Source organism: Erpetoichthys calabaricus, chromosome 2 (genome assembly GCF_900747795.2).
Source record: "Erpetoichthys calabaricus chromosome 2, fErpCal1.3, whole genome shotgun sequence".
Classification (NCBI taxonomy): Eukaryota; Metazoa; Chordata; class Cladistia; order Polypteriformes; family Polypteridae; genus Erpetoichthys; species Erpetoichthys calabaricus.
The window spans coordinates 198892090-198916217 of record NC_041395.2 but is presented as its reverse complement, the minus strand read 5'-3'; the positions used below and the strand labels follow the sequence as shown (position 1 = coordinate 198916217).

The 24128-nt window shown below is 37.8% G+C and overlaps 1 protein-coding gene across 1 annotated transcript; it reads left to right on the top strand.

The window, feature by feature from the left end:
* Positions 1 to 1397: 1397 nt before the first annotated feature.
* On the top strand, positions 1398 to 23670 carry mul1a (mitochondrial E3 ubiquitin protein ligase 1a). Its single transcript, XM_028794994.2, has 5 exons — positions 1398 to 1492; positions 14905 to 15047; positions 15233 to 15320; positions 15972 to 16092; positions 22066 to 23670. The coding sequence occupies exons 2-5, from the start codon at positions 14925 to 14927 to the stop codon at positions 22820 to 22822; spliced, it is 1089 nt and encodes a 362-aa protein (XP_028650827.1). The 5' UTR covers positions 1398 to 1492; positions 14905 to 14924; the 3' UTR covers positions 22823 to 23670.
* The last annotated feature ends 458 nt before the right edge of the window (positions 23671 to 24128 follow it).

Here is a 24128-nt window from a genome sequence, read left to right as displayed (position 1 = left end):
AGATATCACAGCATTCTCTCCTTCTTTAATTGCTGCCCTATCTTTCAGTTAAATTCTTCCACTTCACTAAGGCAAGTAAAATATAAAAATAATAAACAAGAAATATTTAAACACTTACTTCAAACATTCATAGACTTGACTTTTACCTGATACTGTATTCTGGGCCACCAAGAAATAAGTCTTCTGCCTCCTGTCCTGATACACCCTGTAGAGCAGCCAGGGCATGGATGATGGACTATCCAAAATTAAGAAAGAACAGAATACAAAAGTTGCTTGCATGTAACTGAAATATGACCACAACACATTATAAGTGAAGGCATACACCAATTACCCAGTAACAAAGCATAATACCCCTAAGAATGTGTGCTTTATTTTGCAAATGAAACAGCCTGGTTTTGTTTCTATTGAAACTCATACAATGAGAAAAACACAACAGTTACTGGGATTGCGAGGATTCACACACACACTAAAATATTCTGGTCTAATGTTGGGGAGTTGCATAAGAAAAAACACATTTTAACATTCGTTAGTGGATACCAATTTACTTCTCTCTTTAAAAGAATTGTAAAATTTAGACACCTGATCTGAGATACATCTAGGCAGTTCAGATTTTCATATTCCCAAAAAGAGAAAACCTACTAATCCATTAATCAAGTATAAATCAGTAAACAGCAAAGTCCACCTGAGCAGTTTTTTTAATAACACAATTTATTAAAAGTTTTGCATATTTCAAAACATTCATGCGCGTTCATTGAAATCACCAGCCTATTTAAAACGGTAAATTTTGTAATATTCCAATTATTAAACAAAATGTCAGATAATCCTAAATATATCTAGATTATATTACAGTATATACTGTATTCTCAAAAATTGAAAAGCATTCAATAAACATTACATACAGTACCTTTAATCATAAAATTCACGGACACACGTCGTACTTCACTTCGCTCTCTGACCGTTAAATTGTTGCTAAATTTTTCCCATAAAAGATATTCTTTCAAGTCGTTGTAAAATTGAAAAGTCTTCATTTTTTCAAGAAGTGAAAATTATTCTTCTGCCAGGAGAAAAATTCAATATGCTCCTATTCTCTACAGCGTTCTTCTTTCTCCTTCTCACTCGAATGGCAAAAGTTCTATTTGTTAATGCAGACCGAGAAATTAAAATCCCGTGGTAACTTTTTTTCTCGTGTGTCGTAAAATATTGGACATGCGCAGAACAAATCGGACAGCGTCGTGAAATGAATTTTAATTAAGCAGAGAGCGCGTGCGCGAGACAAATCGGATGGGGACTCCTGTCGCAAAGTAAAAGAAACGCAGATCGTGCAGGGTCGTAATAGTTAAGTTATGCGCCTGCGCGCGCAAATCTGGTAGGCACGCAGATCGGGTAGCGACAGACGCAACTGCGCTATCTTGCGCAAAGGCTCCTGGGTGTTGTAGTTCTCCCAGAATTCCCTGTGTTGTCGAAATGGCGGCGGAAAGGAGTTGTTTGACAGGTAGTGTACTGTACGACATTTTACAATAAGGCTAAATTGGGAGGGGGGCGGGGGGGAGTTCGAACTACAGTAACGTTAAACACGGTCTCACTGACATTAAAAAAAAAGTTTAAAGTGGCAATTTAGGCAGAGAAAACAGAACCTGACTCGTACGTTTTTCGCTTTGTAGACAGTTCAGTGTTTATAAAATGTAAACTAACTGCGCCATACTAAAAGTAAAGGGTGAAGAATATCTAATTTGGGGATAATTGTAGGTTGTAATAAAGGTAAACTGTAATCTTTTATACGGAAGAGTATATAGGTGGTTAATGGAATAGTGAATCTTAACGGTCTAATGTCTTAAAAGTAACAGGGGCTGAAAATATTTGTCATTTCGGAATAGGAAGTGTTCATCTGCTTGTACACTGTATTTCCCATTTTTCGCCTGAGGGTCGCAAGCTTTCTTTCCAGGTGAAGATCACAGATTATTAGACAGAAGTGCATAGCAGGGCACAACGAACATATAGAGCGCTGTCCAAATGTTTTGAGGTAGGGAAATCAAAATTAGAATTTTTCTTTATGTGCATGTATTTCATATTAGACGAGAAGTAAGGGGCATAAAGCAGATGACGGAAAATGTATTCAATTTTGAGGTATTCTGTACCAATACATGCTTTAACATTTTAGAGTCGTGCACCTTTTTGCTTTACTCTACTTCTTTTTAAGAAGGGCATGTTTTTGGACAATGAGACACAGATTAGTGATCTTTGTTGTCACACATACTGCGAGTGCATAGTGAAATGCATGTGCCACAGTTGTGGTGATGTATAAATAAATACAGTAAATAAATAAAAGTAGCTGAAAATAAATAAAAATTAATTAACGAATTCATTCATTCATAAAGAGCATAAATAGATAAATACAGTGAACAGTAGTGAAAAAGTTAACGTATAGTACAGTTTTACATAAAACAGCAGATGGGTACAGTACATAGTGCAGGGCAGCTAGGATAAGGTTACTGGGCATTCAGTGACCTCATGGGCTTAGGGAAGAAGCTGTCCCTGAAGCAGGTGTATTGAGTCATGAGGCTCTAAGTAGCCATTTCCAGAAGACACAAGTGAAAACAGTGGATGGGCAGGGTGGCAGTTATCAGTGATGAGGGGTTCAGTTTTCCTTAGACATCTGGTTGATTAGATTGTATGAAGCTGTGGAAGAACAGTCAATATTTTGTAAGCTGTACAGACAGTTGTTTGGAGGAGTTTGTGATCCTAGAAAGTCATGTTTCTGAACCATACCACGGTGCATTGTGTCAGGATACTTTCAAAAGTGTAGTGGTAAAAGTTCACTAATGTTTCGGTTCTCACCCCAAAGCTCTTTATTCTTGCCAGGAAAAAGAGCCTTTGCTGCACCATTTCCATATGCAGGTGGTGTTGACAGATCACAAAATGCAGTTGGTGATGTGGACATCCTGGAACCTGAAGCTGCTAACTTACTGGACAGGGTAGCCATTGTGGAGTGGAGCGTGACTGCTTTTGCTCCTTCTAAAGTCAATTGCAATCGCATTCTTTGTTGACTTGAAGGGAGATGCTGTTATGGAACCATACAGTTAGGCCTTTTACCTCCCTTCTATAGGCAGCCTCTTGTAACTGATGAGGTCATTCACAGTGGTGTCATCTACAGACTTAACGGTGTTCTTGCCCTTAACCTTTGCTGCATACACATAGTTGAATAAACTGTATAGCAGTGGGCTGAGGCAGCAGCCTTGTGGAACACCAGTATTGGTTAACAGTGCAGAGAAGTTGTTTCTGCCAGTCCCCACTGACTGGGGTCTGTTTGTCAGGAAGTCAAACACCCAGCCACAGACGGAGCTTCTCAGACCAAGGTCTCTGAGCTTTTTGTAACAGGCTGGAGAGCACAATGGTGTTGAAGGCAGTGCTATAGGCAATGAATAGCATCCCGATATACAGTAGGTGTTTTTCTATCACAGATGTCCCAGAGTAGTGTGCGGGACAAGGGAGTTGGCCTCATCCAAAGATCTGTTACGCTGCTATGGAAACTGTAGCAGATCCAGGGCAGCAGGGATGTTATAGTTACTTAACACAATTGACTCATAGTCATTCAGGCAGGAAACAGCAGATTTCTTTGGTACAGGCATGATTTTGTTTTTCTTAAAATACTGCAGTACTGTACATAAAGACAGGGACAAGATGATGATGTCAGTGTACACCTGTGTCATCTGGATGGCGCATGCCTTCAGGACGCAGGACTGGATGCCGCCAGGGCTAGTGGCTTTGCAGTGTTTAACCAGTATAAAGTTCAAATATCACTCCAGATTTTCAGCCTCTTTTCTGTTTTTTTACCATGCCTGAAATGCATATTATTTATTCCCCTTTTGTTTGCACTAAAGTGCAAAACAAACCTTCACTCTTATCAAAAATAGGTTCATATTATTTTCTAAATAAAATCCTTACACATAAAGATGGAAAGAGAAAACCAGATCTAATTTACATATACTGTATATAAAAATAAATATATATACAGTATATATCTATATTTGACTTAGGCATGTATACATGGCAACACATTAAATAGAAATAGATTGATGTTATTAAGTTCAATGAAAAGATACAAAAGCAAATAAAATAGCTCACAGCAGTTTCAGTTGATTATATGGATATAGATGGAGTTCTTGATGCCTGAATATGATTAGTTCAGCTAGTAGCTATTTTTTGGCATAATTGTTTTCCACTGTACATATATACACACACACACACACATATATATATACAGTGGGGCAAAAAAGTATTTAGTCAGCCACCAATTGTGCAAGTTCTCCCACTTAAAAAGATGAGAGAGGCCTGTAATTTTCATCATAGGTATACCTCAACTATGAGAGACAAAATGAGAAAAAAAAATCCAGAAAATCACATTGACTGATTTTTGAAGAATTTATATGCAAATTATGGTGGAAAAAAAAGTATTTGGTCAATAACAAAAGTTCATCTCAATACTTTGTTATATACCCTTTGTTGGCAATGACAGAGGTCAAAACGTTTTCTGTAAGTCTTCACAAGGTTTTCACACACTGTTGCTGGTATTTTGGCCCATTCTTCCATGCAGATCTCCTCTAGAACAGTGATGTTTTGGGGCTGTCGCTGGGCAACACGGACTTTCAACTCCCTCCAAAGATTTTCTATGGGGTTGAGATCTAGAGACTGGCTAGGCCACTCCAGAACCTTGAAATGCTTCTTACGAAGCCACTCCTTCGTTACCCGGGCGGTGTGTTTGGGATCATTGTCATGCTGAAAGACCCAGCCATGTTTCATCTTCAATGCCCTTGCTGATGGAAGGAGGTTTTCACTCAAAATCTGACGATACATGGCCCCATTCATTCTTTCCTTTACACGGATCAGTCGTTCTGGTCCCTTTGCAGAAAAACAGCCCCAAAGCATGATGTTTCCACCCCCATGCTTTACAGTAGGTATGGTGTTCTTTGGATGCAACTCAGCATTATTTCTCCTCCAAACACGACGAGTAGAGTTTTTACCAAAAAGTTCTATTTTGGTTTCATCTGACCATATGACATTCTCCCAATCCTCTTCTGGATCATCCAAATGCTTTCTAGCAAACTTCAGATGGGCCGGCACATGCACTGGCTTAAGCAGGATTTAAGTCCCTGGCGGCGTAGTGTGTTACTGATGGTAGCCTTTGTTACTTTGGTCCCAGCTCTCTTCAGGTCATTCACTAGGTCCCCCCATGTGGTTCTGGGATTTTTGCTCACTGTTCTTGTGATCATTTTGACCCCACGGGGTGAGATCTTGCGTGGAGCCCCAGATTGAGGGAGGTTATCAGTGGTCTTGTATGTCTTCCATTTTCTAATAATTGCTCGCACCGTTGATTTCTTCACACCAAGCTGCTTACCTATTGCAGATTCAGTCTTCCCAGCCTGGTGCAGGTCTACAATTTTGTTTCTGGTGTCCTTTGACAGCTCTTTGGTCATGGCCATAGTAGAGTTTGGAGTGTGACTGTTTGAGGTTGTGGACAGGTGTCTTTTATATTGATAACGAGTTCAAACAGGTACCATTAATACAGGTAACGAGTGGAGGACAGAGGAGCCTCTTACAGAAGAAGTTACAGGTCTGTGAGAGCCAGAAATCTTGCTTGTTTGTAGGTGACCAAATACTTATTTTCCACCATAATTTGCAAATAAATTCTTTAAAAATCAGACAATGTGATTTTCTGGATTTTTTTTCTCATTTTGTCTGTCATAGTTGAGGTATACCTATGATGAAAATTACAGGCCTCTCTCATCTTTTTAAGTGGGAGAACTTGCACAATTGGTGGCTGACTAAATACTTTTTTGACCCACTGTATGTATATATATATATATATATATATATATATATATATATATATATATATATATATATAATATACAGTATATATATATACAGTACTGTGCAAAAGTTTTAGGCAGGTGTGAAAAAATGCTGTAAACAAAGAATGCTTTCAAAAATGGAAGTGTTAATCATTTATTTTCATCAATCAACAAAATGCAGTGAATGAACAAAAGATAAATCAAATCAAATTTGGTGTGACCACCCTTTGCCTTTTAAACAGCATCAATTCTTCTAGGTACACTTGCACACAGTTTTTGAAGGAACTCGGCTGGTAAGTTGTTCCAAACATCTTGGAGAACTAACCACAGATCTTCTGTGGATGTAGGCTTCCTCACATCCTTCCGTATCTTCATGTAATCCCAGACACACTCGATGATGTTGAGATCAGGGCTCAACTATCACTTCCAGGACTTCTTGTTCTTGTTTACGCTGAAGATAGTTCTTAACGACTTTGGCTGTATGTTTGGGGTTGTTGTCCTGCTGCAGAATAAATTTGGGGCCAATCATATGCCTCCCTGATGGTATTGCATGATGGATAAGTATCTGCCTGTATTTCTCAGCATTGAGAACACCATTAATCCTGAGCAAATCTCCAACTCCATTTGCAGAAATGCAGCCCCAAACGTTCAAGGAACCTCCACCATGCTTCACTGTTGCCTGCAGACACTCATTATTGTACCTCTCTCCAGCCCTTCGACGAACAAACTGTCTTCTGCTACAGCCAAGTATTATAAATTTTGACTCATCAGTCTCCAGAGCACCTGCTGCCATTTTTCTGCACCCCTGTTCCTATGTTTTCATGCATACTTGAGTCGCTTGGCCTTGTTCAACGTTGGAGGTATGGCTTTTTGGCTGCAACTCTTCCATGAAGACCACTTCTGGCCAGACTTCTCCGGACAGTAGATGGGTGTACCTGGGTCCAACTGGTTTCTGCCAGTTCTGAGCTGATGGCACTGCTGGACATCTTCCGATTTCGAAGGGTAATAAGCTTGATGTGTGTTTCATCTGCTGCACTAAGTTTCCTTGGCCGACCACTGCGTCTACGATCCTCAACGTTGCCCGTTTCTTTGTGCTTCTTCAAAAGAGCTTGAACAGCACATCTTGAAACCCCGGTCTGCTTTGAAATCTTTGTCTGGGAGAGACCTTGCTGATGCACCTTGTGTCTTGTTGCTGTGCTCAATCTTGCCATGACATGAAACTGTCTTCCACAACCTCACCTTGGTAGCAGAGTTTGGCTGTTCCTCACCCAGTTTTAAGCCTCCTACACAGCTGTTTCTGTTTCAACCTACGTGTGACATTGATGATCATTAGCACCTGTTTGGTATAATTGGTTGATCATACACCTGACTATAATCCTACAAAATCCCTGACTTTGTGCAAGTGTACCTATAAGAATTGATGCTGGTTTGAAGGCAAAAGGCAGTAACACCAAATATTGATTTGATTTAGATTTTTCTTTTGTTCGCTCACTTTGCATTTTGTAAATTGATAACAATAAACAATCATTTATATTTCTGAAAGCATTCTTTGTTTACAGCATTTTTTCACACCTGCCTAAAACTTTTGCACAGTACTGTGTGTATATATATATATATATATATATATATATATATATATATATACACACACACACAGGTAAGGTCAAAAGTTGTAGAACATCCCCATTTTTCCTGCTGTTATTGAATTTTATGCAGTTCAAGTTCCGTAAACAAGGTACAATGGTAATGGCGCAAAGGTAAGTGATAAAAAGGCACAGGTTAAAAAAAAAACAGAAACTGAACAATAATGTAATTTTCAGAGTTATAAAGAAAAGACCCCTTTGAGGGAACACATAATGAGTTAGCAGCTTACAACTTTTCTGAAGCAGTGTAGGTTAATTAAACCTTTTAAAGCTGATGCAAACAGTTCTTTCAGTTTCAATTCCATCTTTGTTGGTTACTTACAAACACTCTGTCTACATAAAAACAGTGTTTAAAAAAACTTTGTTGCTACACCCTCTGGAGCATAATTTGAACAATATTGGATTATATGTTCCTATCGTAATGGTGACAGTAGTCAAATTAAGCAATTGTCACGTTCATCTTTGAAGATAAGACTTAATACAGGTTTGACAGGTTAAGTGGCACTAATAAAGCAATTGCTAAAAATGCAAAATAAGAAAACATTTTTGCTTTGTCAGGAACCACTGGAAGTCTCAATGTGCTCTGAAATTAAAGTATAGAAAAAATAAACAGTTGGAGATATGACTACATCTTTGAAGCTGCTGTCCAAAGAAGCAACTGTCATTCAAGCTATTAATAATAAATTTATTTATACAGCATGTTATACATTTACATGCAACTGCATGCTTCCAACCACCACAACGATGCTTTCCCCAAAATTAATCAACAAGAACAGTAAAGACATACCATAGTTACTTGGATATTATCATTAATTAATAATTTCTGATAAATGTTAAGTATACTGAATAGAAAAATCAACCTGGACATTGTTAAAAAATGTAAACACTAAAATACAAAACAAACCTTCACTCTTAATCAGAAACAGGTTCATATTGTTTTCTAACCTTATACATAATGATGGCAAGAGAAAACCAGATCTAATTTACATACAGAATATATAAATATATATATTTACAGTATATACAGTGCATCCAGAAAGTATTCACAGCGCATCACTTTTTTCCACATTTTATTATGTTACAGCCTTATTCCAAAATGGATTAAATTCCTTTTTTTCCCTCAGAATTCTACACACAACAACCCATAATGACAACGTGAAAAAAGTTTACTTGAGGTTTTTGCAAATTTATTAAAAATAAAAACATAAGTATTCACAGCCTTTGCTCAATACTTTGTCGATGCACCTTTGGCAGCAATTACAGCCTCAAGTCTTTTTGAATATGATGCCACAAGCTTGGCACACCTATCCTTGGCCAGTTTCACCCATTCCTCTTTGCAGCACCTCTCAAGCTCCATCAGGTTGGATGGAAAGCGTCGGTGCACAGCCATTTTAAGATCTCTCCAGAGATGTTCAATCGGATTCAAGTCTGGGCTCTGGCTGGGCCACTCAAGGACATTCACAGAGTTGTCCTGAAGCCACTCCTTTGATACCTTGGCTGTGTGCTTAGGGTCGTTGTCCTGCTGAAAGATGAACCGTCGCCCCAGTCTGGGGTCAAGAGCGCTCTGGAGCAGGTTTTCATCCAGGATGTCTCTGTACATTGCTGCAGTCATCTTTCCTTTTATCCTGACTAGTGTCCCAGTTCCTGCCGCTGAAAAACATCCCCACAGCATGATGCTGCCACCACCATGCTTCACTGTAGGGACGGTGCCAGGTTTTCCCCAAATGTGACGCTTGGCATTCACACCAAAGAGTTCAATCTTTGTCTCATCAGATCAGAGAATTTTGTTTCTCATGGTCTGAGAGTCCTTCAGGTGCCTTTTGGCAAACTCAAGGCGGGCTGCCTTGTGCCTTTTACTAAGGAGTGGCTTCCGTCTGGCCACTCTACCATACAGGCCTGATTGGTGGATTGCTGCAGAGATGGTTGTCCTTCTGGAAGGTTCTCCTCTCTCCACAGAGGACCTCTGGAGCTCTGACAGAGTGACCATCGGGCTCTTGGTCACCTCCCTGACTAAGGCCCTTCTCCCCCGATCGCTCAGTTTAGATGGCCGGTCAGCTCTAGGAAGAGTCCTGGTGGTTTCGAACTTCTTCCACTTACAGATGATGGGGGCCACTGTGCTCATTGGGACCTTCAAAGCAGCAGAAATTTTTCTGTAACCTTCCCCAGATTTGTACCTCGAGACAATCCTGACTCGGAGGTCTACAGACAATTCCTTTGACTTCATGCTTCATGCAACTGTGGGACCTTATATAGACAGGTGTGTGCCTTTCTAAATCATGTCCAATAAACTGAATTTAACACAGGTAGACTCCAATTAAGCTGCAGAAACATCTCAAGGATGATCAGGGGAAGCAGGATGCACCTGAGCTCAATTTTGAGCTTCATGGCAAAGGCTGTGAATACTTATGTACATGTGCTTTCTCAATTTTTTTATTTTTAATAAATTTGCAAAAACCTCAAGTAAACATTTTTCACGTTGTCATTATGGGGTGTTGTGTGTAGAATTCTGAGGAAAAAATGAATTTAATCCATTTTGGAATAAGGCTGTAACATAACAAAATGTGGAAAAAGTAATGCGCTGTGAATACTTTCTGGATGCACTGTATGCACATTTTGACTTTTTCTACACATTAAGTAGAAACAGTTTGATGTTATTAAGTTCAGGGAAAAGATGCAAAAGAAAATAAAACAGTCCATAGCAGTTTCAGGTGATTAAGGATATAGATGGAGTTCTTGATACCTGAATGTGATTAGTTGACCAGCTGACACGGACGAGAGAAAAACAAAACACTGTTAAGATTGGGGCAATAGGAGAAAAATAAACCTCTGGTGGGCCACAGTCAGAAGACAGAAGCAAACAAATCAAACAGTTAAGTCTGATAATAATCAGTTTCTGCATCATAGAAGTCAGAATGACATAGGATGGGAGACAAAAAAAACAGAGAAACTAATGGATTAATGCCAGATGCTTATTTAAATACCAGATAGCTAATCTTATCATCAGATCACAATGTTATGTTTTAATTACTGGAAAGTCAGATTTAAAAAATGGGTATTTAGAAGTTTTTGGAAATGTTACACAGATTTAGTCTGGTGTATTTCTATTGGTAAATTATTCCAAATTTAAGGTGCATAAGAACAGAAAGTTTTTGACTCTCAGAAACGTCTCCTCTGATTCTGTTTTGGCTTTATGTCTTCCAGGCCTGTTCCTGACAGAGTTTCCTATATACACTGTATATATCTGTATCTTATATCTCAGTGTAAATAGATGGGAAAGTAGCTGCAACCTTTTGCTTACAGTAAATAGCTGTCCAGATAGAAAATATTGAGAAATTCTGGCTGTGTTAAAATAATATTGTGTATTCATATACATCACTATGGGCCATTTAGATCGGGAACACTACTTGAATTTTTAATAATTACTGGTATACATTATTTTGGTGAAGATACTGATAGTGTGAATGCATAGAACCAAACTGATTTCCTGCAAACCCTGTTCTTAAAATGTATTATATTGGAATAAAAGGATCTAAAAAGTGTTTTTTTTTTCTGTTAGTTTTAACTAACAGTCAATCACTTTGTCAAATTACATGTCTGTGAACCATCTGCAGCTATTTTAAAAATATGATGGATGGCCTATGTTGTTTAGTTAAGTTCTGTATTTAGAATACTGCCACCTACTGGTCTTATGTGGTACTATTTAGAATACTTCCAACTGTTGGCCTTATGTGGTACTGCAGTTCAATTTAATATGTTAATGATCGTTTTATTCCTCACTATCAAATGATGCAATCAGTGGTAACTGGTAGGGAAAAGTGTGGTTGTGTTTATTCCCTAAATCCCCATCTGCTTCCTGTTCAAACTGCTCAAAGCATCGTCAGTTTGTTTACTGTTCTTTTTGTGTGCATTTATTTTAGGGTGTAATACTTCCTGTATTAGAGTAGCTGAAGTTTTATATTTAGGGATGTAATTTCAGTATGATTCTGACATGTGCTATATGCTCTGTAACAGTAAGAAGGACTGTCAGTAGCAGTAATACTCATCTCCTTTATGTATTTTTTTCTGTAGAGTAATACTTAAATATTATTTTGTGTTTCATTTTTTACCTTTTCCCAATTGCTACATTAAATAAGTTAACCAAAACTCTCCAGTGTTAAATAATACACTGTGTTTAATGAGGACAAGACATAATATACTTATTCACCATTATAAGACAAAAAGTAAATATGTTGTTTTCCTGGTGTAAGCTGATTGCAAGGCAATTCTGTCCTCATTAGGCAATTGTTTTTTATTTGGGCAAACATAGGTCTTTCGCAATACCAGAATTAAATTCTCATGCAAAAAGTGTTTTCTTTTTTCACTTCCTAAACATTTTTATAACATGAAATGATGAAACAATAAAAATCATTTTGAATATCAGTGCAGCATCAAGAATTGTAAACTACTTATGGCAAGTGAAGTAGGGCACATTTTGGTGGCATTTAGAACTTGCAAAATCTAGACAAATGCTACCTCGTCCAACAAACAACCTGGATACCACATTCTGTTTGGTGGTAAAACTTTAGCTTTCTTTCATGCTACTCTTCTACTTGCTGTGTAGACTTTTTTTTGAGTCTACCAATCTGTGCCAAGTTAGCGTCAACAATAGCTAGACTTATTAAAAAAACAAACAAATTTCAGCAATTTAAAGGAGTACACAATTGGTGGTAGTGTTAGCAGTAGTAAGACTGAAATAATTCTATAACATTCTAAAGCCTGTTTATTCCTATTAAGGAACACAATGGGACTGAAGCCTATCCTAAAATAATTTTTACTACATAAATAGGGAGAAACATGTGAGCCTGAATTGAGTTTGAAAATGTCTAGGCATCCGATCTATATATAAAACAGTGTGATAATGATAACTGATAGACAATATTATAAATTGTGTAGTGATCATCATAAACAAAATGAAAAGCCACAACAAAATACAATATAATAGATACAAGTTTGGTTGTAATCCTTTTGTTTAACATTAGGATCAAGGAATTTAGTAGTTCAGTATAACCAGCAGCTGAGAATTGTTATAGGGAAAAGGTCAGAGTTAGAAAATCAAATTGTATAGCATATAATTTATAGATAGTTAGTTTAGAATGCTGTAATAAGGTAGGTTAGATGAATGACATATTTTTTAAACTATTGTGTATTGGACAATATACCAGTGTAGTTCATCCCAGTCCTTGTTAGAAGTAGAGCAGTATCATTTTAACTTGTTGTAGACTAAAAATACTTTGTGTGTAGTGGGTCACTGAGAAGAGAATTACAGTATTTCAAGTTAATGAACATAAAGTTGGCTTTACTTGGTGGAGATTGTTTAGAAAAACTGAAAATTTCACCTAAAATATGTAACTTCTGTGGTTGGTGACCAAATTATGATGTTGAGCATGAGAATCCACATGGACCAGTTTACTGTTATCAGCCAACCAAGCTCTGATGTCATTAAGGCAGCTAGTGAAGGAACATAGCCATACTCTAAAGCAGGGGTAGGCAATATCGGTCCTGGTGAGCCACAGTGGCTACAGGTTTTCATTCCAACACAATTACTTAATTAGAAACCAATCATTGCCAATCTCAGACCTTATTTAATTTTATGGCTTGTTAGTTTGTGCAATGTAAGGCTCTTATATCGTAGATTTTTTTCCTTTCCAAGGATATCATCCAAATGATTTGAAGCCTAAAACAGATCATTTTCAGTCTGTCACATTTTTCTATTAAGTGTTTTATTAAATCAAACAGTGCATGATGAACACACACAGATGTAACTGGAAAAAAGCTAGCTGGAGAACTGCTGGCTGCTTTGTCTTTTACATCTTATTGCTAATAAGGAGCAATTAAAACACTGAATGCAGCAGTTTAAGATTGAAATAAGCAATTAAGGTTGGAGAACCTTAAGAAGCGAGACCACTAAAATGAAGCATCAAAATGTCACTTAAGCAATATGTGCTTCATTAGCAATAATTGAGTTCTCATTAAGGAACTGGGTTGGAATGAAAACCTGTAGCCACTGCGGCTCACCAGGACCGACATTGCCTACCCCTGCTCTAAAGGAATTTTGACACTCCTAGTCCATTTGCTTTTTTCCAAATCAACCAAATCCAGCTGGTTTGGTTGTATTTCATACTTCAAACTTTTAAGCGAACTAAGTATGTCAATAAACATCCCGTGGGTGTGTTGTGGACTTCTTTCATTGGAAAAATATCATAGATGATTGAAAAGAGTTGTGTTTGACATAATTGTTTGGTTTATTTGTCAAATACAGCTCAATGAGCAAAATGCCTATTATTTAGTCTGAAAAAGTAATAGCTGAAAAAGTAATTAAAACATTATATGCTACTATGCATTGTACAAAAAGGGACAAGTTTCAAATAGGCGAGTGTACAAAAGAAGGCAAGTTCTGCTGAGGGCATCCACTGATGTGCTTCAGCTCTATGACGGTAGACCTATCAGGTGAGCCTCATTTAACTGTTTGGTGTTGCATATTTACTCTCCAGTAGCCACCAAGAGAACGTAACCTCTTTTAGATTACTTCAAATCACATGTCTACTGTCATAGTGTCAATAATGCTCATTTTGGAAAGTCCGATTAACATTTACTATTATGTCAAAGTTAGTGTATCCAAATTGCCTCAGTTCGCCCAACCTGGACACATCACTTTCATTCTGTAATATTATGGGGTTTGATTGTTGGTCTCACAGGACATGGCTGTTTGTTCCTTGTCCCCTCTGTGTGTGTTTTGATCAATCCAATCAAAAGTGAATTTACATGTTTTTTTTAATTGGGTGTGAGGGGCATGTATCAGGTGGAAGGCTTGCTGTGATTGACTGGTAATTGTGAGAGTTGTTTTATGTGAATTTTATCATATTTTTACCTTTGTACACCTTTATTTTTAGTTTTTTATTCTTTTTAATGCTCCATGTTAATCCTCTACTCAGCTGTACATGAAATTCCCTATTTACTCATACCAGATGCTTAGCGTGACTATCACAGCATGCACAATTTGCCTGTAATGCACAGTATTTCCTTTACTTAAATTGGTCCTGTGTTGGATCACATTCATACCTTTACTCCAGGGTTCCTTAGGTACCATGCCAACACCACCTTTTCCGAAGGGTCTAGGTCCAGTTTTTTTGATCTGCACCCAGGTGCAATTAGCATGTTCACGTCTACCTAAACAAACTGGACTTTCGAGGAAATCGCACAAGAGTTTTAAAAAACTACTCCAAATGAACTAGGTGTGGAAATGCCTTTAGAGTCTGTCTCATTTTAAAATAAGGGAGACTGACTTCAGTTTAGGCAGTTTCTATTTATATTTGTAGACTGGCTTTTAATCCTCCCATGCTGCACTCTATTCCCTCTTTGTTTTTCTTCTACAGAGTGACACAAACAAAAATATATGAAGATGGATGCCATTCCTTTGTCCACGTTGGAACTAATATGTTTGGGATCCAGTGTAGTGGCCTCTGGGCTTTTCTATTACATATATCGAAAGAAAATGAACACAGTGGATAAATTAAAGGTAATGAAACACATGCATCTGATAAGCTAGCCTTTGAGAAGTTATAGGATTTTCTTGTTTAATTTTGGAGATAGTGCTAGGAGAAAAAATACTCCAGTGTGTGCAAAGGTGACCCAGTTACACCCGTTAGAGGTTTTATCAGCACCTTTCTTGTTTTCTATCCTGCTTTCTTTTTTCATTTATAGGGAGCCCAAAAGCTGCCACTTAATACCCAGATTGTTTCTGTTTTGAATGCTGCACCAGAGAAATGCCTGAAGTATGTTGCTATTGAAGGTAAGTTTCAAGTGTCACAAGCAGGATATTAAAGTAAAGGCAGACTACATCTTGTTTAGTCTGTTTCAGTGATTCTACTTACCTATTTACATTAGGGTTTTAGAGGCCAGATAAATTAAAACCGCAGGTTTGTGGCTTACTCTCTCTGTGAAGTACTTTGCTGTTGTTCATCTTCTTCATTGCTGGGAATGAGCGCTGTCCCACTTTGCTACAGAAGACTCGTTTCTCCTGAGTCAGGGCCCAGAAGTCCTTCAAGAATCCAATTCAGTGTCAGTTCAGAAAGATTACCTTCTGGATGAACTACTGAACTGGGTTCTGAGAGGAGGAAAAACTATGTCTTGAGAACGGTAGTAGATAAAAGGGCATGAGGAGTCAGGTGTACCATCAAGTGTATCATATTTGGTTTTCTTAGCTTTGACTCTTACAGAAATATACAGCAAAGCAAACTTTGATGCAGATCCATATTAATCTCTGGATTTTCCGTAGCTAGCTGAGATCTTTTAAATTATATGATGATGCAGAGTAGCATTGAGTTACCAGATGGCACTATTCATTACATCAGGAAGAGTGAGTTTGGTTGTGATTCTCTGTTGTTTCAGTGGCACTGAAACTGCAACCTTTGAACATTTAACATTGTATTGTGTTTTGTAGGAATTGTGCAACCTGTAGGTGTGCCTTTGAAGAGCCAGTACAAGGACAGTTGTTTGGGGGTCATCCAGAGACTGACTCTGAAAGAGCACAAGCTGGTGTGGAATAATGTAGTCCGTAGCTGGTAAGTGTGTAGACTTAAGGATTTTTCTGCAGCACACAAAAGTATTCTGTGGCTCTTACATAACAGAGATACCTACATGGTACTGGAAAGTTCACAAACCAGTGTGTCAGCTGGAACAGCTGCAAATATTTTAACATGAAATTCAAATTCCACATACCCCATGGGTTTGGCTATTTTTTTTACCTCGCCTAGAAATTGTTAATATTTTTAATATTTAATCATTTAAAATGTAATACATATTTTTAGTATTTAAATATTTTTAATTTGCTCATTTGCTGTTTATTTTATAAAATGCTATCAATAGTAATTGCTGTCTCAGGTTACTTTACAAAGCAAATGAGATACATCACATGGCAGCACAGCAAGACAAAGTAACAAACAATTCAAGCCTAAGATAAATAAAAGGAGACACAGTGTGATCAAACTTCTTGTGCACTGCCTATGTTGTAGGAAAACTGGATTTTCGCTTTTATGTATATTGACATTCTGGTCTTGTTGGAATTCCAAAACCTGTGCTGATCTGGAATTTTTATCATGTGTGCACATTTACGTTACAAATTTAGAGGCAATTTAAATCCACTCAACAGTATTTAAGTCAAATAGAATTGTAGTACATATACTTGTGATTCAGGTCATTGTGGTCTTTGTTATGAACTGTTATGAATTCAGAATGTATTGATGTGTTGTAGTGATTTCAAAGGTCAATATTAATGCTAGACTAAATCATGCAGTAGCTTTTGCTACAGACTCCCCGAGTTTTACTTTTTTCTCTCTTCATTAAAATAAATTAATTTAATGACTTTTTTGGAGCCTCGCAGTAAGGAGACTTGGGTTCGCTTCCCGGATCCTCCCTGCGTGGAGTTTGCATGTTCTCCCCGTGTCTGCGTGGGTTTCCTCTGGGTGCTCTGGTGTCCTCCCAAAGTCCAAAGACATGCAGGTTAGGTGGATTGGCGATTCTAAATTGTCCCTAGTTTGTGTTTGGTGTGTGGGTGTGTGTGTGTGTGTGTGTCCTGTGGTGGGTTGGCGCCCTGCCCAGGATTGGTTCCTGCCTTGCGCCCTGTGTTTTCTGGGATTGGCTCCAGCAGACCCCTGTAACCCTGTGTTTGGATTCAGCGGGTTGGAAAGTGGATGGATGGATGAATGGACTTATTTGGACATGCATTCATACATAGGTATAGTCTAGGGGGGCAACTTCCCTCCCAGTTCTAAAGTTGGGATGGCAATCCCAGAGTAATACTATAAAAAAGTCACAATGGAAAAATGAGTTGAAAAGTCCATACCAGCTAAATTTAAGTCTATATCTTGCCACAGGCTAATGAGGCTACTTTCAGATTGCAGTTAAAATCGACTAACTTTCGGCTCATATGCAGTTTTTCTGTTTGACTGTTCCAATTAATTTTGCAAGTTATTTAAATCTGACATCCAATTAATTTTGCAAGTTATTCAAATCTGACATAAGTGTATACTGATATTAGTTTGCAGATTCAGGATAGATAAGAATTAATTTGTCAGGCAGATGAGACCTAATAGATAAGCTTGAATACCAGGGACATGCTCAATTCAGGTTGATTACAGTTCAGGACATCTGTGAATTCATCAGCTGACAATGCTGCTTGCTCAAAGATGCTTTGAGTGGAGTTGTCACTGCCAGATCTATAGATAGAATCATGTGGACACGAGAAAAGAGCCAGGACTGGATAGCACAAGATGTGGAGGGGTTTTATGCAAAGTAGCAGTTTAACATTCAATTACTTTTGGCAGCATCTGTCTACAAGACTCTCTTGAAAAAATACACACTTGAGTTGTGACATTTTAGAAACCATGTAGCAATTGGGCTCTATTGACAGATTTTCTTTTTTAGAATTACGCTTCTTTAGAAAGATCTAATCTGTGTCATGTGAGTTAAAAAAAAAAAAAAAAAAATCACCAGTGAAGAGCGGTATAGACAGGTTTTTAATAAGGAAGCTTCCTATTAATCCATCAACCTAACAGTTAGTTTACAGTGATAGTGACAGTGATAGCGATTCACCCACAGTTCCAAATGGAAAAAAAAAAAGAAATGTAACATAATGTATCTCAAATGTTGCAAGCTGCTTTGGATAAAAATGTCTGCAAATAAATAAATATAAATCTTTAAACCTTATACCCATGATTCCTGTAAGAGCCATTTGCTAGTTATTTAGGTTATGTTAAGTTGACAGAAGTATTTTCTTAGTTATGTTAAATTTTTGTCTATACTGTATATTATTGCATAGTATATGGGAAGGGCCTATTATAACCCCCACAAGCTGAATTGAAATGGAATATTCTATTTCTTTTCCCTCTGACTACAGATTAGTCTCAGTTAGTGATCTGCCGTGCCATAGGTAAGGCATGGAGGGCACACAGTTTCAAATCGTGCCCAGTTGTATGAAATGTGCCCAGTTGTATGTAATGTAACGTACTCTATTGAACATGCAGCGCCGTATGTATGAAACATACTGAATGTATTAAGTAAAGCACAGAGAATCACTCCTCTTTAAATATTAAAAACAACTGAAGTTTAACAAGAAAAAGTTAAGTTTAAAGAAGAAACATTTATTCCTCTTTTGCCTTTTATCCAGAGTGTGTCACAACTTTTTTCTCTATTTTTGTGTGAACTGTTTGCTTTGAATTTTCACTAAACCTTGTTTAAAACAGGCTTTATTGGACTGAGAATTTTTTTTGGCACACATTTGACTCATGCTTGATCCTGCCTTACCAACTCAGTAGCTACAATTCCTGTTTACTGTATTCTTACCAAAATTTGCAATGAACACAATATCGCCATCAATTTAACACACAGTGCAGGAGAGTTTTCCCATGAGAGACCAATGAAGGATGATATTTTTGGAATTTAAATGCAGGTTTTAATGTTAGCCCATTTGAGAGATGCTCATATTTTGAATTAAATCAGTCTTTAGCAATGCATTTAAGGCCTACTGTTGTAGTTCTGCTGGTTGGTCATTAAATTTTATTTAGTTGTGTCCTCTGTTCCACATATGCTTGAGAATAAGTGTTGAAGTTATTTTTTATTATTATTATTATTAAAAATAATAATAATCATAAGAATATAGTTGTTGATGGATTATTATCCATGTTGTGGCCTTTAATTTTTTGTCTCCCCAGCTCTTCTCCTCTCCCCTTTTATGACGAATTGGTGCCCATGCCCTATGTGCATTTGCACATAGTAACAGTGTTTCTCATAACTTGCCGAAGTATATACATGTGCTAGTAAGTTCGTAAAAGAGGTGTAATTTTATTGAGAATCAACAAAAACAAGTTACTTAAACTGTATAGTTTTTTAATATGAGTTGTTTACTCACCACTATATATGTTTACATTACATGCATTCAATAGCAGGAAACCAGATACAGCTGCAAATTTTAAGTGTAAGCGTGCATTTCTAATTCATTAGCTTTTTGTTTAATTTAGTGTCCACATTAGGTGCCCATATAGGGACAGAAATATGCAACATACTATTTAAAAAGACAATATGCAAATACAATTAAATATCACAGTTACACACAGACCCATTAAGTGCATGTTCCATAGATCAACGCGGTGGCTGATCTTTTGACATGATGGATAAAGTGACTTGTAAATGGACTGGAGTGAGAGATCATGATCTAGGATGTTAAGGTAAGATCGAAGATCATGCAGGGCCTTATTTAAGTCTAAGAATAGAATTAAAACATTTCATACCAAATTCTATGAGGCCTTGACTTTAAAGCAGATTAAATCTCCCACTACATGTTTGGAGCGTGCTACTTTTTGCTAACTACCTTGGTGACTAACTAGTCTATCTTACATAACCATATAATTTCTAAATTAAAATTTTTGTAAGGGCTGCATAGCTAAGTCTTGTTTTCAGGGCAAGGATTGCCTTTAGCTGGCTTTTCTCACAAAGTGAAGGAAGACACTAAAATATAAATCCTGTGTCTTCTTGAAGTTATCACAGAGTGATATGATTAACTTACTGAAGTAACTTACTTCAGTCTTCTCTGCTACATTTGGTTACTCAAATGTAGCAGTTTCCGATGGAGATGGTGACCCTGCAGATCAGAAAGTGATGGCCATCCATACATTGGTCATTGCAAAGGCTCGTGTTTAAAGCATTCCAGGCATAAAATATGATTTTTTTTTTCAGTTACTGGAACATTTGATATTATTTGACAATGATTTTTCTTTAAAAATGCTACTGAAATATAAGTGCTTTTAGCTCCTTATTTGAAAGGAGGACATAAAGTGTAAGTGATTATACAAAGACTCAGCTAAATTTAATTAACAGCATGTGAATTATGAGGAGTGTTCTTACTGTTTGTAATATGTCAGGATGTGGGTTTACACTCAGGTTCACATTCTTTTTGGCATTTTTGTCCAGTATTTTAATTTGAATCATAATAATCTCATTTTCCTTCCACTTTTTCTTTTGATGGTCATGGTAGCAACACACTTACCAGGGCAGACTATGCTTCCTTTTCTCATGTAACTTCCACCTGTCATTCTCAGTGAATCCCCAGATGCTTCCAACAACAACAACAACTGCAACATGTATTTATATAGCACATTTTCATACAACTGATGTAGCTCAAAGTGCTTTACATAATGAAGAAAGAGAAAAAAGACAAAATAGGTAAAAAAAACAGAATTCAGGAACACTAATTAACATAGAGTAAAAGTAAGGTCTGATGGCCAGGGAGGACAGAAAAAAAAAAAAAAAACTCCAGATGGCTGGAGAAAAAAATAAAATCTGCAGGGGATCCTAGGCCAGGAGACCCACCAGCCCCCTCTAGGCATTCTACCTAACATAAATAACCTCACAATCAGTCTTCATTGTATTCCAAGACAATTGCCCCTCAGTCATTTCCTGTTCTTTGTATAGCCTCCTGACTACATGTCACAACCACTTCAACTAGTTTCTCTCAATCTGGAGAAGCAAAGTCCTCCCATATTGCCAAGCTCCTCACCCTATCGCGCAGAGTGTGCCAAGAGAACAAAAAGATAGAGACGCAAACCTTAGATTATGAAAGTGGACACCTTCCACACCTCAGCTGTACCTTGACACCCTGACCATGAAAATTATGAATCCAGCTGTTACACTGAATATGACCATGGTTTAAAGGATAAGTTGGTGTTTTTCAATTCCATGTTGTTTTTTTCACAGTATAGAAAAATTTACCATGGGAAATTGTACTGTAAAGTGAAACACTTATTAATAAACTACTCATTTAAGTCCATGCTGTAAAAAGCAATGGGGTCCTAGAAACTAGTGAAATTGTCAGATAAAAAACTGAAATGTAGAGATGTCAGGTAATTGAAAGGACCTACTCTGGGCATCTCTCTCCTAGGAGGATTCGTTTTGCTGATGTGCTCGCATAGCTTGTGCATTAGCGGCACAAGGAAAAGTAAAAGGGATACCGTTTTGCCAATGTTAGCAATTAAGCGACTTTGACTTTCTTCTGAAGTTTCATTTTGCTGACATGCTGGCCTCGCTTGTGTTATTAATGGCTAAGCGAGTTTTCTGTTTCCTCAGAGGTGGAGCACTTACTCTGACTCCACCTCTCACTTCAGGGCCATACAGACACACACACTTCCACGTGTAGATGTTTATATAAAAGATTACAAAAAAAAAATACTGTGCCTGTTCTTGTACTTTAAAATGGAGAATAACTGAGATACTTGAAGGTGTGACTGGGGGGGGATAATCTGCCTGATTTGAATGTGAACAGTGAATTTGTATTCTTGTAGGAGGGGAAAAACTCATCAAGTGTTCCTTATTATAAGTAAGTTGTATTATTCTGTGTGTCAGTGCCATTTAAACTGTTTAGATGTGTACTACGTCATGTGACTATGTAATTACATGTAAATGTTTATTTCATTAATATGTTAATGTTGTCTATGCCATTTTTAGTCTTAACTAAGAGTATTCATTTTACCTTTTATATGTTGCAGGACGGAGAGTGAGAGTATATTGCACCAGCATGTTTACACCGTCCCCTTTAACCTAGTATCACCCAACACATTTACCAGCAGCGAAAGTGAAAGAGCAATCAGAGTCCTCAACCCCTTGGAGGCATCCAGTCTGCATCTGGAGATGATTCATGAGAAGTTCCATCAGGCAATGCATGGCTTCACTGACATTGTTGGACATTACCTGAGTGGAGAGAAACCCAAGGGTGTGCTTGAGACGGAGGAGATGTTGAAAATTGGGGCTACACTGACTGGAGTAGGTGAACTTATCGTTGACAGAGATGGCATTCTCAAGCTGCAACCACCCACAGATGGATCAGAATATTTCCTGAGCCCCTCAGGTCTTGATTCCATTGTTGGAGAGCAAAAAAGCCGTGCCATAGTGTGGCAGGTTCTTGCAGCATTCTGTGGTCTCGCTGGGGCGGCAGTGCTGCTAAGTGTGGCTTGGAGGTGTTACAAGCAAATGCTGCACAAACGGGACAGGGAAGAGAGACGAAAAGAGTTTGAGAAAATGAGATTGGGTGGTCAGGTGACTGAAAAAATTGATTTGGAAGAGGAGGAGGAGGAGGACTCCTGTAAAGACATGTGTATCATCTGCTTGTCTGAACGCCGCAGTTGTGTGCTTCTGTACTGCGGCCATGTCTGCTGCTGTTTCAGTTGTTATCAGGCATTGCCCTCACCCATCTGCCCAATCTGCAGGTGTGTCATTGAGAGGGTAGTTCCTCTTTATCAGGCCTGATGATGTTGTATAGTTAATAGCTTTTACTTTAAGGTCTTTGAGTGTTGCTGCCCATGTTGTACCAAGGAGAGATCTGTGGCATTGAAGTTCTTCCTCAGATATCACACTTTCTGCTGTTCACATGGTAGCACTTGAACTTACTTTAGTGCAGAATTAGTACATGAATGCATTGCACTGAAGATGTTTTTTTTTTCAGGTGCCTTAGCTATTTTGCAGAGTTTGGAAAACTTGAAATGGGCAGAGCTGCCTTAGGAATACCAAATAAAAATAGTCATACTACACTAAACTGTTATCACATTTGTCTCAAGATTTCTAGACCTCCACATTCAGGTGCTTCCTAAACATAACTGAAGCCAAACCCTCAGATTTAATGCAGTTAATATGGAATTGCACATTCCAGAATCACAATGGAGAAGTTACGTAGGCATTATTTTACACTCTGGCCCCAGTCCTCAGTGTTTTGGTACTGAATTGTCCGATAAAGTAGTGCACATAGCCTTTTACCTCAGTAATGTGTATCATTCTAATTTGTACTGAAGCACGATGTGTATTGGTTAGGTAGTGCCTTCTTTTATGGGGCATGGTTTTTAAAAGACTATGTTGATTTTCTCCTTGTTAAGAGAATGTTTCATATGTAACTCGGTGGATGGGCTGAGGGAAACAGTTTAAAAGGACCATATATAAGAATGCTAATGGCCCAAGTGTTGCACATGGATAGGTATTTTCTGTCAAGGTGCAATAAAATCTTTTTCTGCCTGGTGGGTAGGCATGTGCAACTGGAGAGGGGCCTTATATTCTTTGATTGCAAATACAGATATCATTATTAAAGTCCAATTTACTTAATAGTTTTCATTGAATCTTCATATTTTCTTTTTTAACATTTTGTAGAAATCTACAGGTTCATCTTACTAATGCCTTCACTGGAGGGTGTTTACTTTTATGTGCTTCTTTAAACTAACAGTCACAATGTCACTCAGGTGGACAGACAAGAGTTCTTTTATGGATATTCAGTCCATTCATGCTTATCTAAAATTATCATATTAATTATAAACTTTAGAAAAGGATTTAAAATAAATTGCGCTGTGTTTGGGAATGGATGGATTCCTGAAGGCACTTCATGCTGGCCATGCTTCAAAGTGTAACTTTACCTACAGTGCATTCATTCATTCATTCTAACCGCAGCTATTTATACATGTACCTGTTTAGTAACACAGAAAGCATCACTGGTGGAGCGTGCATGCCAATGTCAGTAAGCTGAGATGTAATATACCCAATCATATTTTTGTTTTTCCATCTCTCACAATGG

Coding starts and splice junctions, on each gene's coding strand:
- mul1a (XM_028794994.2), top strand. CDS start 14,925: ATGAAGATGGATGCCATTCCTTTGTCCACGTTGGAACTAATATGTTTG. Junction 15,048..15,232: donor ACACAGTGGATAAATTAAAG/GTAATGAAACAC, acceptor TTTCATTTATAG/GGAGCCCAAAAGCTGCCACT. Junction 16,093..22,065: donor AATAATGTAGTCCGTAGCTG/GTAAGTGTGTAG, acceptor TATATGTTGCAG/GACGGAGAGTGAGAGTATAT.